At 52.7% G+C, this 15,890-nt stretch overlaps 4 protein-coding genes across 4 annotated transcripts; 3 read left to right on the top strand and 1 right to left on the bottom strand.

Moving 5' to 3' along the window:
- Positions 1-598: 598 nt before the first annotated feature.
- DSM5745_00712 (ATP-binding protein) lies at positions 599-3,740 on the top strand (the record flags this gene model as incomplete). Its single annotated transcript, XM_026742728.1, has 2 exons — positions 599-2,705; positions 2,752-3,740. 2 exons carry the CDS (start codon positions 599-601, stop codon positions 3,738-3,740), a joined length of 3,096 nt encoding a protein of 1,031 aa, XP_026608573.1.
- Positions 3,741-4,734: 994 nt separating this feature from the next.
- DSM5745_00711 (uncharacterized protein) lies at positions 4,735-5,757 on the top strand (the record flags this gene model as incomplete). Its single annotated transcript, XM_026742727.1, has 1 exon — positions 4,735-5,757. The coding sequence occupies one exon, from the start codon at positions 4,735-4,737 to the stop codon at positions 5,755-5,757; it is 1,023 nt and encodes a 340-aa protein (XP_026608572.1).
- A 2,132-nt stretch (positions 5,758-7,889) lies between these two features.
- On the top strand, positions 7,890-9,410 carry DSM5745_00710 (uncharacterized protein; the record flags this gene model as incomplete). Its single annotated transcript, XM_026742726.1, has 1 exon — positions 7,890-9,410. One exon carries the CDS (start codon positions 7,890-7,892, stop codon positions 9,408-9,410), a length of 1,521 nt encoding a protein of 506 aa, XP_026608571.1.
- A 1,305-nt stretch (positions 9,411-10,715) lies between these two features.
- DSM5745_00709 (sugar porter family MFS transporter) lies at positions 10,716-12,502 on the bottom strand (the record flags this gene model as incomplete). Its single annotated transcript, XM_026742725.1, has 4 exons — positions 10,716-11,010; positions 11,056-11,995; positions 12,041-12,229; positions 12,283-12,502. 4 exons carry the CDS (start codon positions 12,500-12,502, stop codon positions 10,716-10,718), a joined length of 1,644 nt encoding a protein of 547 aa, XP_026608570.1.
- Positions 12,503-15,890: the final 3,388 nt, after the last annotated feature.

Here is a 15,890-nt window from a genome sequence, read left to right as displayed (position 1 = left end):
ATAGGCCGCTGGCAGTGCGTAATCCTGCGGGTAGAATGCTGTGGCTTGAGGCCAACGGGCTGATAGAGTCAGAAATTGTGCTGGATCTGACATTTAGCATTGGCTGTAAGACACCCCGAGCTAGGGTTCGTCAGAAACAGCGAGATACTGAAAGTTGCACCGCATTACCACGTCAATTGCAAAGAGTCCCCGAAGCCCAGCGCGGGGACCATTGAACAACAAAGAAGTGGCAGCCGTTCAGCTCTGGCAGATTACACAGAGCTGTCCTTGTGAACCACCTTGGGGAAGCATGTCATCTGGAGCGATGGTCCTCCATTGGTCAATGGTCCCCGAGATGCATCGTCCAGCCTTTGTCCTACCCCGGCCGTCAGACGGGTTGGTTCGTTCGTATTCCAACCATTTCCAGCCCCCCGTAAAGCTGAACATCAGAGAGTGGGGTAATTGAATGAGCATGTGTTGAACAAAGCTGGAGATCTGGAGGCCGACCGGGCTCTTTCCACTCTATACGGTATAAACAGCCCAGTGTGCTTTCCGAATTTGATTCCACAGATGTTGGCTTAGGGTTATCTCAATCTTCTCCATCTGACATGCCGATGCAATGGCTACCCTTGAGCCAACAAACGAAACCCCTAGCAATGGTGTTGTCGCCAATGGCCCGGCGACAGCCCCTGGAACGCCCCTTGCCAAGGACCAGGTCGAGTATACACGGATGCTCGAGAAGCGACTGAGCGAGTTGGAAAATCGCCTACTTCACCTAGAACTGCAAAACAAGGAGCTTGTCAGCAAGCGTGTCGTGAATGGGGACAACGTCGAGAGTGAGATCGACAACACGGCAAAGAGCCCGTCAGACGACGATGCAGGGCCTGAACCGGCCCAGCTCCCTATCGTACGGGAGATCCGTAAACTAAACTGGATTAATTTTGCAAACCGTTTCCCGGACCAGAGAGATTCGGCGCTGATTGAACTTCTCATGGGCCCGCCGTCGCTGGAAGAAGAGTACAAGAAGGACGACGTCTTTTGCGAAAAGCTGCGCCTGGTCGGTGCCGAAGAGGCACAGCAGCTGATGCAGACTACACGAGAGCGTAACGTTATCCGACCTGGCGCCTGCATTCAGTCGGTCCGCATCACCTCGATTCCCCTTTCCCGAGAGCTGCTCGAGATTTTTGATGCGGATGAGAATACCTCTTCGAACCCACTGGTCTTCAGCCGGCCATTTGTGCCGTTGATTCACTACTTCGATGAGTTCAAGAAGAAGCTGATCGAGTTGAAATCCGAGTTTGGCTTGACTGAGGAAGAGCTGGAGGATGAGTCGGGTATGCCGCCAGCTGGTGAAGAACCGCTGCCAATCACTGTCATGACTTTCTCTGAGAAAACGAGGGCCGACAACATCTGTCTGCTTAAGGATTTCCGCTATTTGATCCAGTTCCTAGAGCAGGAGATACTTCCACTTGCAGACATGTTTGACGCCCCGGGCAGACACAAGAAAGTTTGTTTCGTTGACCTGTGGCATCTGTTTAGGGTTGGCGAGTACATCTACAACACCGACGCAACGGCGTCTTTTCAGACCAACCCCATGTCGGTTGTCACTGCTGACGGGGACCAGAAGCTATGGAAACTGTTTTGGAAACGGGCGTTCGACGATAAGTTCGAGCTCAAGTGCTACCGCATCGACCATAACGGAGAGGCCTACGTGTGCATCCCAACCACGTTTACCATTGAATACTTCAAGGGAGAGAAGGATATTGCCGATCTCGCTGTCTACCCTCTTCGCTTCGCGGAGAAAAAGGAAGAGCTTATTCGAGAATGCCAGGAGACAGGTCAGAAGTGCAAAGAGTGTCTGGACGGACAATTCCTTCTACACACTGGATGGGCCCTGACGCCCGACTCTCAAAGCTCCCTACAGTACATAGCCAGCGATGTGATCATCGACGCGGGTGAGGCGATGAAGCTCCATTTGAACTGGAAGTTCAATTCGAGGTACCCAAGTACAGACACCGGAGACAGAGGCTACGCGGACTCCTCGCATGTAATGTTCTACTGGCGAATCAAGGACCAAAAGGCTGTCTCGTCGAATACGTACAACTCGTACTGGATCGACGACTGGGTCGGCCGCAAGGAGAAGATTGATTACTGCGAAAAGGACTCATTTCTTTCATACGGCATGAAGGGCAAGGAGAAGGAATACAAGTTAAGGGACGAAGACACTGTGCTTTTGCCACGCCGCCTATTTGCCTATGTCCTCCAGGAGCGGCGTTTCGTCGCGGTCGATATTCGAAACCTCTCGCGGGTCAAGAAGTCCGCAGGTGGGAGCTTCGAGAACCTGGTAATCGATCCGGACCATATGAGTCTGCTGCAGTCCCTGGTGCACTCGCACTTTACGCGCAAGAAGATCCAGGACTCTGGATTCTACAGTGTCAATCAGGACATTGTGCATAACAAGGGGCGCGGTCTTGTTATTTTGCTCCACGGCGTTCCAGGAGTTGGCAAGACCTCAACAGCAGAGACCATTGCCCACGAGTGGAGCAAGCCCTTGCTTCCTATCACGTACGGTGACCTAGGCCTATCACCTGCCAACGTTGAGGGCAAGCTCAAGGACGTCTTCCGCCTCGCTCAGCTCTGGGGCTGTATCCTGTTGCTGGACGAGGCCGACGTCTTTCTTTCGGAGAGGAAGCCTACCGATTTAGAGAGGAATGCCCTCGTCTCCGGTGAGTCTGCCGTCTCTGATTCTATCACCTTGCTAAGTATAAGTAGTCTTCCTCCGGGTGCTGGAGTACTACACCGGAATTCTTTTCCTCACTACCAACCGCGTGGGCAACATCGACGAGGCCTTCAGGTCCAGAATCCACATCAGTCTACACTACCCCAACCTGGGCAAGAGAGAGACGAAGCGGATCTGGAAGCTGAACCTCGACCGCCTGAAGACCATCGAGGACGAACGGGCCACCGCAACCAACCAGGCGCCGCTGACGATCGATGTAGACGGCATAAGTAAGTTCGCGGTACAGCACTACAACGAAAGCCAACAGGGTAAAGGAAGATGGAACGGACGGCAGATCAGAAACGCCTTCCTGATTGCCTCTGCCCTCGCGCGGTACGAAAAGGAAAACCCAGACTCCAAGTCCCAGCCCTTGATCAACCTCTCGCGCTATGACATCTGCGCCAGGCACTTCAAGACCGTTGCCGACGCGGGCTCGGGCTTCGACAAGTATCTCTACGAGACCAAACGCAAGACGCCCGGCGAGGTTGCCTTCGTGCAGGGGTACCGCAATGACTCGGTCAACCACAAGTTCTCGCAGATGCCCAACATTCACTACCCTCCAGCTCCAGGCCAAATGGGCGGCCACCCCAATAACCAGGGCTTCTTCCCCAGCACGCCCAGTCCAATCCCCCAGGGCCAGGGCCATTACGAGGGCCTCCAGATTCACAATGCCGGGGCACGCCAGTCCCAGACACAGTTTGCCCAGTATGGGTATTCACCGGACGGCTCCCGTGGCCAGCCATATCAGCATGGGCACGATCTGAATCCCGTCGCTTCTCCGCAGATGGGAATGGCCCCGGGAGGATACGGGCAGGGCTTGAGTATGGGCATGGGGATGGGGTTGAACTCCGGCTTTAACCTCCAGCAGCCGCCGGTTACCCCGAGTAAGCAGCCGGTCCAGGGGTCACCAGGTGGTCTCCAACATCAGGACGGGTATTCCGGTCCCACGCGGCCTGGCGATGATGATACCGATTCTGACTAGTGAGGTGAGAGGTAAGGGATACTATAGTAGTAATCTCTTTTTGATGTCTTTTCTGAAAGTAGTAATAAATACGCCATTTGATTCAGCAATTTTATATTGTGTAGATCCCACTTGTTCATGTTCAGTGTTGCTGTACTCGGCCGGTATTTCTTCCAGCATCGACTGCTATGTTATGTTATAGCGCCAAGTGATCCTCGTGTTGAATACCATAGTCTCGAACAAAGGCTGACGGTCATTCTCTCAATACCATTCCAAGCACCTACCCTAGGGTACATTTCACTGGGTTCTCTCCTTCTGGTAGGATGGTCCTTCCAGTGATTACCAACCCTCTCCCACTCAGCCTATGGTACATCTTCGGCCGAGTTTGTGTGCCACCACAACAAAAGTCCCATCAATTCTCCGATTTATCGTCCTCAAAGTACCCGTGAACATTATATACCGCCAAGTTCTGTATGACGGCAAGGCTGTCTAGCTAGCTCAGAACCACGCTCCCGGGACGTTCCTAATACCACGCATCTCTTACTTCAAAATTCACCATCACAGCGTTCTCTATAGGATTAAAGGGGTATGATTAGTGACATTTTGTCAGTGCTGTCTTCTCATATGTCCCAACGTGCAGCGAAAGTTTTCGAGGAGAGGTAAGACTCAGTCACGTGGCTTGTGGCCAATCAGCTCACTCGGTGACTTGAGCGCAGCTTGTCAAGTCGTCATTGATTATCGTCACGACATTTTGAACAGCCACACGCCAGAGCTTATGGTGAGCGTCTCGAGATCTGTGGTGGCTTGTGGCTTCTGTTGCCTTCTTGAGTCATGACTGGATGCCCTTTGCTACAATGTAGGGTGCTAGAGGCAGTGCATACAAGGCTGCGCCTCTCAGCTGTCTATCCCTGCCCATCAGGAAGCATGAAGGTGATCTTAAATGCAGGTGCTCTTTCCCCGGCGGGAGCCTTTCCCACTTGCAGCTTCAGCCCGTTCGGCGTAGCGGTAGCGGATGATGCAGAGTCAAGCGCTCATTCCATGTCCATCGGGACCGGGCTTTAGCCAGCAGGGAAGCCTGGACTGGATTCAGCTCGTGAGGTCAAGCTATTCAATTCCGCGGGAGATCCTGTCTAGGTTTTCTCAAGCCGGCGTTGAGCCTCTGACTCTCACGGTCGGGCAAGCGATCTTCTCACGCTTTGTTTTACCACCATGTACCCAGCAAAAGATCGAGGAAACACTCGCTACCCTCAAGCCATTCTCGTCGTATGGCCAAGTGCTTTGGTTTGGCTTTGGGGTCAAGCATGTCGCCAGGCTCCTTGTTGAGTCCGAGCAGGGCATGATCTGCCTTGCACTATGCGGAAGCCTTTCCGTGTCTTACGAAAAGTTCTACTGCGCCCAGGTACTGCGATCCATGACGCAGCTCCAGAATGCTTCCGGTGATCTCAGCCCCTCCATCTCCCAGTGGTCGCAGCTGATCAACATCTGCTCGGGAACGCTGCTATCTTCCGACTTTCCAAACATAGTCGAGGGGTTTTCGCGGCTTTGGTACAATGCACAGAATCCAGCAATCTGGCAACAACAAGGCGGCACGCCCCCTGATTCTCTGGGTCAGGCATTGCTCACCCTTTTCGACATTGCAAGCGGGTCTCTTCAAAGCGCAACCTTTGTCGGGGGTCCCGACTGTGCATGGATAGCCGCTGTTGCAGAGTGGATCTTGTGTCTCTCGGTAGAGGTCCGCGATGCAGAGTCTGACGAGAGCCTTTATAGAAAAGTGGGCGATGGTCACTGTCACGAAGCTCAAGTGACAATACTCCGAGCCTTCCACAGAGAGCCCATGGTACGCCTGAAGGACAAGATTTGCTTCCTCCCCAGTGGTGTCAGCGATTTTCATGCGACCACGGCCGGCGACAAAAGGGTTTTCGCCAGAGCACGCTCATCGTGGGAGACTATCCTGTCTGATACGTTTCCTGGAGATGCTTTGCAGCGTCTCTTATCATCCGAGGCAGTTCGTGCCTTTTTCGTCATGCCACGGTTCTAGCCAGCGACATGGCCGGCCGTCAAACTTGGTGACGGCAAAGACGTGCCGAAATCATTGTCCGAACTCGAACCGGTCTGTCTTTTCCACAAATTGATCTAACCATGTCTATGGCTGCTGATATTATTTATTCCATTTGTGCCTGCAACGACAACACCACCACCTTCGGTAAAGCCCATCACAGCGAATTTTGATGACGCAGGTTAACCGGCAACCTTTGCATATACGCATAACGACTGCAATCATCCACTATATCTAAATACTCGGGCGTGTTCGGGTTGACCAAGACTACGTTCCGTCACCGTGTGGTCTGCGGCATCTCTATTAACGATGGTAGGACTGTTCGAGCAACCATATATGCAACATACTTGCCACTATACTGCATATACTGACTAGAATTCCAGTGCAAGGCGATGCTAGCCTGTGGTTTGAATGTCTCGGCGATTTCTTGATCCGGCAAAATGCGCGTGGCCGTCGCAAGTGGGATGTTTGACTCAAAAGATAGACTTTTGTGCGTGGGTATATATAGATGGGTATCTATTGATAAAGAGACATGGGTAGAATTAGATATCTGTACAATTCACGCAGGCGTGGTTTAAGTTGTTTAACAGTTCAAATATAGATTGTCCTGTGGTTCTTGAGTTTTATGACTTTCAAAAGATTTGTATGTATCTCTCTCTCTCTCTCGGTCTCTTACAATGTCTAAAACAAAAGTAGCAGGATAGTATTCCTGCCGTGACAGTAAAGACTGGTTTATCTGGATAGCAACGCCCTCACGCTCCACCTAGATTATAGAGTGGCCCAACTCGGCCCTTAACCCTACTTAGTTTGAGGTTTCCATTACAAACCTTTCTAGCATCTATATCTAAACCCGGACATAGTGAGCCTCGTAAAATGGCCATTGATGTCAAGGATATAGACTCGACCATCTTGCTTCCATTGCTTCTAACCCTTCTATACCCGGTGTGCGCATAATATTACCTTGTTATAGCGAATTCTGACCGCGCGAAGTAATTTTACACATGTTCCTTGATCACCAGGGCGCATTGTAACCGGGATAAATGTAAATATATATTATCTTGTCCAGCCGATGGAGAATGCCATCATCCACTGTAGTCATGACTCCGACTCCGGGAAGCCCGCTACGGCTGAAACGCTCAAAAATAAGTATATTTAAGAAGTTATTTATGGCAATGGGTTGCCGCTGTATTCTGTCCGCTGTGGAGCGTGGACCGACGAGTTTCGAGTATGTGGGTGGGTGGGTGAGTAGGTGAGGGAGGAAGGAAGGGCTTCGAAGCATTAATTTATCGAGATTCCATCCACCAGCAAACAACCACGAGAGGTATAGTCACCATCTTGAATCAGGATGTGTGTGTGTGTGTGTGTGTACCAACGAAAAGCAGATGAACGAAATGCAAAGGACCGATTTATCATTGGCGATGGTAAAAAAAGAAAAAGTAATGGGATGAACCGGGATCGAACCGGTGACCTCCAGATATACTAGGACTAAAGTTGTCACGACTTCAGTCTGGCGCTCTGCCAACTGAGCTATCGCCCCATTTGATGAAAGACTGCCGTCATCTTTGGATTATACTCACTTACAAAAAAAACTGTCCTCTCATTTTCTATTTCGTACCTTGCAGAGTACAGATGCTGAGTTATTGGCATAGGGGCACCCAACACTCAAAATCTGCGTATATAAGCGCAACCAACTCCTGCGGAGATCTTTGGCATTGCAGGGGTCGATTAAGTACTTATTTGCGTTCTTTGCTGTAAATTGGCGGGCGTTTTCCACACCATCTCCTGGCGGAAAGGGTCCTCCTGAATGAGGATATATATATCCAACATCCAACAATAACATCACACATCTGTGCGCACTTTAAGCGCACTTTACAATTGGTATAAGAGGAGACTCTATAAAAGAACATCGAACAGCCCTTTAATTATTCATATATAGCACTGGAACTTGCGGCTGCACCAGCTGCCTAGAGGTGATGTATGGACATAGGGCTCGACACCCTCTCTGCCAGGCAACGCCATTGGCCCGACCGGCCCCACCCCCGTGTTCCCAGCCCATCTCCAACCTCACCTCGACACGTCCTGAACAATCCCTCCTCGACAAAACAGCATCCAAAATGGCCAGAATGGACTCCCTGAGCCTCGAGCTCATTGAACTAATCGTGCTCGAACTTCTCGAGCTTCTCGACTTCGACACACCCCATGACAAAAGCATCAATCCGTCACTAGCTCCCTACGCGCGCATCAACCGCAAATTCCATGCCGCTGTCGAGCGCAACTTATACCGGCGCGTTGAGACGTCCAGTCGGCACCCGGAGCGATTGCAAGCTATTAACGCGTATGCGCTTCGCAAGGCGGCGCTCCAGGAACTGAGCTACGTCATCGAGTTGCCAGAGTACGATCCGAACCGGGAGTATGCGCTGGAGCGGAGGAAGGAGCATCGCGCGAACCAGGCTGCATTCCGGGATGGACTCGTGAGGATCTGGAATGAACTCAGTGCGTGGGAGAAGCTGCCTTCGCTGTCGCTGGACCTGAGCGCGTCTTCGAAATGCGATGGGGGGGATTGGGGGTTTCCAGATCGCTGGCTGTGTCCGGAGCATAGTTTGAGTGTTGGCGACGACGTCGAGCTGCCGACTGTACAGTGTGTGCAGGACTTGGCCGTTGCCAGAGACGGGCGGCGCATCCATCCGGCTACGATCGAGTCGATGGTGCTCAGCCTGCCGAATCTGCGGGTTCTGTCTCTCGGAATGCGCGCTGTGCAATTCAGGTTTCAAGACCTGAGGGCCGAGTATACCGCTACCCTGGCCAGAATGCTTGAGGCTCCTACCCTCGGCAAACTTGAAGTCCTCAACCTCTCGCTCTGGGCACACCCACCGACCAACCACGACTTCAACACGGGGTTGCAGCCGGACCCCTCATACCCAGCCGGGGACGTCCTAAGCAATGCAATCCGCAAGCTAGCACAGCGCAGCCTGAGGCAGCTGGAACTACAGGACAACGTCCCCATCTCACCGGCTCTTTTCGGACCCCCAGAGGACGACACCCCCTTCCCGCACTTGGAGTACATCGACATCCAGTTCCCCATCCTTACGTACGACGGGCGCTGGTACTACACCGGCGACCGGCACGCCGTTGAACCGGACACACCATTCGAGACAGAAGTAGAGCAGATTCACAATGGATCCTCACTAGACGACGGCCCCTCGGACACCGACTCGGTTATCTCGCTCAACAATTCGCGCGCGGACTTCCTAAACGGGAATATCCCGGCTCACGAATGGCGGACGAGCCCCGATCCATGCATGTTCGATCCATTGGTCCACTCTGTCGCCGCCGCGGCGCTGCACATGCCGAAATTAAGGAATCTTCTTCTTACCACCCTCTACGAATACGCGTTCAGCGACCACGCGGAGGAGAGGGAGCAGAGGTGTGCGGTTAAAATCAACTACGCGACGCCTGAGTGTTATTTTGGTTCCTTACGATATCCGAATATGGGGCTCGACGGGCATACGAGGTGCAGGTGGGTTGTGAGTTTGGGGACGGGGGTGAGTTGGGATGTGCCGGAGGATATACGGGGGATTATGAGGGAGAAGGTTGGCGATGCAGGGGATGTCGTGGTTTATCGGTCGAGGTCGTGAGGTGCAGATTTTTATGGTGAAGGATATAGTGCTAGTTAAGCTTATAAATAATATACACAAATATCCCTTAAGCCCAAGGCTTACTCTGTTAGTAATAAGCGCTTAAGGTACCTTGTTAAACTTGCATATCTACCCTATAGCTAGCGCCTTTTAAACCTTTAAAGACAGGCATGGGATGTTTGCATTAATAGCATTTAAAGGTAAAGCTAGGGCTTAAGGCAACTACCTACCGCTACTTTTATAGTTATAAATAAATTAAATTTATTATTTATAAGGGCCCTGCAGCTTTGCTAGGTGGTTCCCACGCTATTTCAAGGGCATTGGTAGATATCTCTAGTTCCTAGTTGGTCCCTTGCAAGTGAGGAAGTATCTCAACTATACTACGGCCAAAGGGTGAGGCCGGGGTTGAGGATATCCGGCAGGGTATCCTTCGTACTGTACGACTTCCTGAGCGTGCAGGAAGTGGTAATCAAACTCACCAGCGAAAGTGGACGGTGCAAGTGTTTGGTTTCACCTAACAGCCCACGTACTGTCCACTAGGTCCGGAGGCAAAGACGCAATAGGGCATCCATCCGGCCCCCCCGTTGGATAACGCCCCCTCAAGGGCTGTCCGCTAACCATGCATCAAGTATACGCAGTAAATTGCCGATGGGGCTTCGAAGTCCCTAGAAGCACCGTCTACTTACTTGTGCTGCCAGGTCCTCAATCCAACCCAGGCAAGAACCTATAAGTACGCCCTCAAGGCCCCTGAACACACCCTCCAGCTCTCATCATCAACAACAGCACCAGATCCTCCAACCTCCCGTCCTATTTGAGCGGGACGGAAAGGGACTATATATCATAATTCAGCGACGGCGCGGACTGTGATGGAAGGGAGATGGGACAAGAAACTTGTAAATAGCCAGTATTGAACAGAGCCACGGGCGCCTAATGCATCAAGCCGGCGGGAAGCTGAGAGAGAGTCGATAGTCAGGGCTACGAGCTACGACTACAAGTATTCCAATCAAGGGGAAAACGCGTTGGCATCAAATGCGCCGGGACTTTCATTAAATCTGCTAATTCATAGTCGACAAAGCGACAGAGGGGTATAAGAACAGTCATGAACCATATCTTAGCTAGACATGAGCTAGGCGCGAAAGCCAGGCAGTCCAGTCTTCATAGAACGAAAAGCAAATCCCCCCTCATACCTGCACCGTAGTGGGCGCATCCAGTCATGAAACATGAAGCGTGGTAATACATCCATCCCCTTGTCGAGGAAAGAAAAGAAGAAAAGAGGACTTAGTCTTCTAATCTAATCAATCCCCATTAATGCAAGTGCTCCACCTTCTCCACCTTCTCGGTACTCGTGTCATCAGTCGACATCCGGTCTGCCTTGGAGTGGTGCTGAAGAATACTCGCGCGGTTGAACGCATCGTCTTCGACGTCGCCGGGCTGACGCATGAGCTCGCCGTGCTTGCCGTACATGTGCGGTTCCTCTTTCGCGGTGCGGACGAGCGAGAAGACGCTCTTGGTCTTGCGGAAGATGCGGTCCATTTCTTCCAGCGAGCGGTAGGCGGTCTCGGGGTAGAAGAAGTAGGTTACCGGGAAGATGAAGGCGTTGCTGCATCTGTTAGTGGTAGCTTAGGAGGTAGAGTGGGGAACTTACATGACGGCAAAGATAATGTAGGTCTGGTAGCCGATGTTGTCGAATGCAACGGGGGTGATCATTACGACGAGGAAGTTGAAGATCCAATTTGAGGACGTGGCGAGCGCGTTGGCGGGGGCGCGGATCTTCAAAGGTACGATTTCGGCGGGGTACAGCCAGGTCATGCCGAGCCAGCCGATTGCGAAGAACGTGTTGAAGACGAAGAGGAACACGATGCAGGCTATGTTAGCGGAATTCGTGCCGGCGCTGGCGGTACCGGCGAGAATGGCCATTGAGATGGACATTCCGGCGGCGCCAAAGAGCATCAGCGTGCGGCGGCCGAATTTTTCGACGGTGAAGACGGCAATCCAGGAGGCGAGGAAGTACTCGGTTCCGTTGCAGGCGGCGATGAGACGGGAGTTCTGCAGGTTCATTCCGAGCTGGTTCTCGAGGACGACAGGGATGTAGTAAGTGATCAGGTTGATACCGGAGATCTGCTGGAACATCTGGTTGACGTAGGCAAGGACAGTGCGGTGGAAATGGCGGTCTTCGGTGAAGGTGAACATATCCTTGAAGGAGCCAGAAGCCATTTCAAGCACGGTGGCTTTGATTGCGGTGAACTCGGTCTGGATGAAGCTGGGGTCGCTTCCGTCGCCGACAAGCGCTCCGAGAACTTCGCGCGCTTCATCTTCGCGGCCCTTGAGTACAAGCCAGCGGGGAGACTCGGGGAGGAACATGACAAAGGCGAGAATTATGAGAGCGAAGAAGATTTGGAACGCGAGAGGGAAACGCCAGGCGACTTCGCTGGGATCGGCAAAGAGGAGGCCATAGTCAATCCAGTAGCTGATTGTGATACCGCAAGTAATCATCGCTCCTTCAATCATGACCAGTTGCCCGCGCTTGTTCGCTTTGCAGCATTCGGACTGCCAGGTGGGGACGGTGGATGTGTTCATGCCGTTTCCTGTTTGTGTTAGGGAACTCCTTCAGCAAAATGGGATTCACTCACCGAAACCAGTGACTAGACGTCCGATAATGAATTGAGCCAGATCATAGGACGTGCACTGGAGGAGAGCGCCAATAACCATGATGAATGATCCGAGGAAGATGGTCTTGCGACGGCCAAGCCAGTTTCCAACCCAAATGGTTGGGATGGAACCAGCGAAACATCCGAGATTGTAAGCAGCGACGACAATTCCTACACCAGTAAGTTAGCTGCCTAAACCTCTGCACGACGAGTTGAGAACGTACCCTGACGGGTGGACTGGGTGCTTTGAGCGGCCTTGTCCAAGCTCTCGTAGTAGGAACCGTTGGTGGCAATCGTAGGGAAGTATTTGATGAAGGATTCAAGAGTCAAGAGACCACCGGTGACACCCTGATCGTAACCAAACAGCAGAAAATCCATGCCGGCGATAATACTAATCGCAAGCTGGAGCTTCTGGCCTTGGAGGCCCAGGTAGCTGCGCGCCATATTGAGCTTGCTTCCGAGGATGGGGTGTCAAGCAATTGCGCAGTGTTGGTCCGGTCAAAGGTAGAGGAAGAGAAGGAAAAGAGGTTCTCTGCTGAGAGGGAAAGGACAGAGGAAGGGGGTGGGGAGGAAGAAGAAAAGAGGACGAGGTTGAAAAAAAAGAGAGAAGATCAGCCCAGGTTGCACGAGGGGCACAGCAAGCTTTTTAAACGACAAGGAGGCTCAGGGACATGACAGCCGGGCCATTCAATCCCTGCCTAACACAAGTTGACTTGGAGAGGCAGGCAACCGTAGCATCAACAGCAGCAGTCCCTTGACATCATTGGCCAATGTCTGATCCAGCTCCACCGGGACTCCTGGCGTCTCCGGCTCTGGGTTCTCCAGCTTCGAGTCATCTCCAGGTTTCTCCGTGTGAACCGCCATTGGTTGTGTGGAGGACAAGGGACAATGACGTTGATAGGCCCAAACAGGCCAAAAGGGAGGGATCAGCGGGGGCGTGAGCTTAGTCACAGGGCAGTGGCGTCATGCGCTAGCCTGATCCAGAGATGCCGGTTTAGACTCAAAGACTGTTTAAGAGGCTGGGTTTACTGTGTGTTTGGAAGTTGGAGTTTGGATTCTTCTTGAGGAGCTGTCTGCCTTTCATAGCATGTTAATCTCGGCTGGACTCCTGCGCAGGGATGGTATTAGTTCGTGCGGTGGGCAGATCGCGTGGCGCTCGCGTGGTCGAGGAATGGACGATCAGCTCAGTTTCTTGCCTTGTAGACCGACGTTCAGATGCATTGGAAATACTCCAAAAAGAGGGTAATGTTTGCTATCGACGTCGACGGAGAGCGACTCGTTGAATCCGGGCAAGGGTGGGAGTCTCCTATGGAGGCAGTTGCCACCGCCGGTCTCCAGAGCAAAATCCGGGGTCCGGAGACTCCGGATTCCACAGTACCTTCCCACTTCATCCGTCCTGCTTGTTTTCCCAACTTCATTATCAACATTCCTGGCGGCCGTCCAAATAGCATCGCGTTTATAGCCTCAATACCGAGACTGACGCTCTTGCTACACTCAAATGTTGTTGACCGGAGAATTCCCGACGTAATCCCGCGATATTATCGTGATATCCCTAATGGTCGATAGCGATCCTGAATCCCCAGACGCCCCACTCGAATTGGCTTTCCGAGTCCCTCCTCACCACCGCCAGTTTGCAACCACGTCATGCAAGGAGCCTTCTGGAAGAAGTCAATTTCTGCGGTACTGTTGTACAGAGTCGTACCATGCTTGCTTTTGGGACTGAGGTTCGTGCACTGTTCCAAGTCATCAACAGGGATGTGTTCCTGCCGAGCCTTGGCGGTCTCTGTCCCCCCAGCGACAAGACTCCCAAGCCTTGTCCAAGCTCTCTTCCACAAATCCTCTGCCAGAGCCAAGTCATCCCTCTTGATCCTACAACACCGAGTCCTTGAGGAACTCGGCAACCCGAGTCCCGAAATTTCTATCGCGGAATCGACTGCTTTGAGCCTTTGATCGAATTCCCGAGTGCCTCGCAGAAATGAAGCCATTCGCAGTCCCCGCCGCCCATGCAACCTCCAGATCCCAATCGGCCCCGGCTGCCTTCTCTCACTGGCCACACGACTCGCCCTCGCACCCACTCTCTCCATCTCCCCCGTGCCTCCCCCAACATTCGCAAGACTTTAGCCGGCCGGGTTTTCCTAACCGTCTCGAGTAAGGCTTCACGACGCCGCTGCTTTGCCGGTCGCACGCCGTCGAATCGCGATGCTTTCCCTCGGGATCGCGGGCTCCTATACTCCATCGGCGGATTGCGCCACCTCCAGAGTCCGGCTGCCACGGCTCTCGAATCTGACCACCGTCGTCATATCGGTTGCGCCCGAGCCGACAAGTCGGACTGGAGAGCTTCGGATTACTGCTTTTGGGCATCCCGGAGTGCCATCCATGGTCAGCGTTACCCCGACTTTCGCGCCCACTGCGGAGTACCCAGTCATCGCGTGAGGTCCGTGCCGTGTCGCTTCTCGCTATGACTCGCGCTTCCGACTACTCCGTACGCTCTACACCTCGTGCGTCATTTTTCACTGATACTTCCGCCTTGGATCGGGGCCGCCGTCTCCCGTTTCCAGCAAGTACACTTTCCGACGCTCGGCATGCATAACTTTCAAAGTTCATAGCGCCACCGGAACACCATGCATGCAAGGGAGAAGGTTTGTCGGACATCAACGATCAATCATGCCATACTCCTATGACTACCGGCGGCCGAGCCGATCCAACGTTCTGGCGCCGCATGTACACGGTAATATCCACGAAGGTCATCCGGCTGAAACCAGCATTTTTCTAGGCGCCGAACGGGCTCGGCGTGGTCTGAGGCGGTTTGAATCGGCGAGGATGCATGCTGGATGCCCGACTTGGCGCTGGCGCTCGACTCCCGGAGACCGACGTCACTGATTTCCTCGGAGCGTTGACAGCAGCGCCGATCTCAACCTTGAATCGCCGGTTTTCCTCAGCTTGTTTCTTCGTGCTCTATGTCGTCAACGAGAGAAGTTACGGAGGAAGCTTCGTCGTTCTGTTTGGTTGAGTGCTGCAAGATGAAAACACTGACTCACCAGAGCCGCCTGAGCTCCATGCATACACCCTTACAATAGATAGCATTCCTAGATGAACACTGTCTCTATCGCCCAACCTTGGATACTCGTCCGACTACCGACGACTCGTTTTGACACGTTTTTTGCACAAATCGCGGCCATTAGCTCTCCAGTACATTTTCGCCGTGCCGCCAAGCATGTCAGGTTCGGTCTACATCTTTCCTATCGTTGCTGCTATGCGAATCTGCAAAGGAGAATTGCAGGCTGGACCGGAGGTGCTGTATAAATCTTGGCTTCCATGTCGTTGGACGGACAACTTTCGTTCTTTTCTGGAAGTCGGGTTGAGGCTTTGAGCAAACTCGAGCTTTGGACTTTCGGCCCCTGATGGATCAAACTTCTGATACTGAGGATGAAAAAACAACACAAAACTGGAAATGCGAAGGGGTAGCTCGCCCCTTACGTTACGACCTTGACGAGATGAACTATCGACTTGACTCCGGACACCTTGAGTACTTTCGCTGCGCCGTCTGACCTGCTGCTTACTCTGCCGAGCGGGCATCGCCTGGCGCATTCTCTAGGCCAGCAGATGGCGTTCGCATATGCCATGTCTGACCATTGTTATACCCAACAACATCAGCGTGACTAGGTCCGAGCATTATTGTACGCTTCTCCCGAATAGCAGCCATGAGCCGCTCCTTGTTAATCATTACTCTCGAATTCCAGCAGCGCTTTCTTCCAGTTCGGAAGGTCCGTATCATCATTAGCACCATCCGCGTCCTGCTTCGCTTGCGGCGGTGGAGGAATAAGGCCATCTG

The sequence above is a fragment of the Aspergillus mulundensis genome (genome assembly GCF_003369625.1).
Source record: "Aspergillus mulundensis strain DSM 5745 chromosome Unknown scaffold_0, whole genome shotgun sequence".
Lineage (NCBI taxonomy): Eukaryota > Fungi > Ascomycota > Eurotiomycetes > Eurotiales > Aspergillaceae > Aspergillus > Aspergillus mulundensis.
The sequence above is the reverse complement of the archived record's forward strand: the minus strand, read 5'-3'. Positions and strand labels throughout refer to the sequence as shown.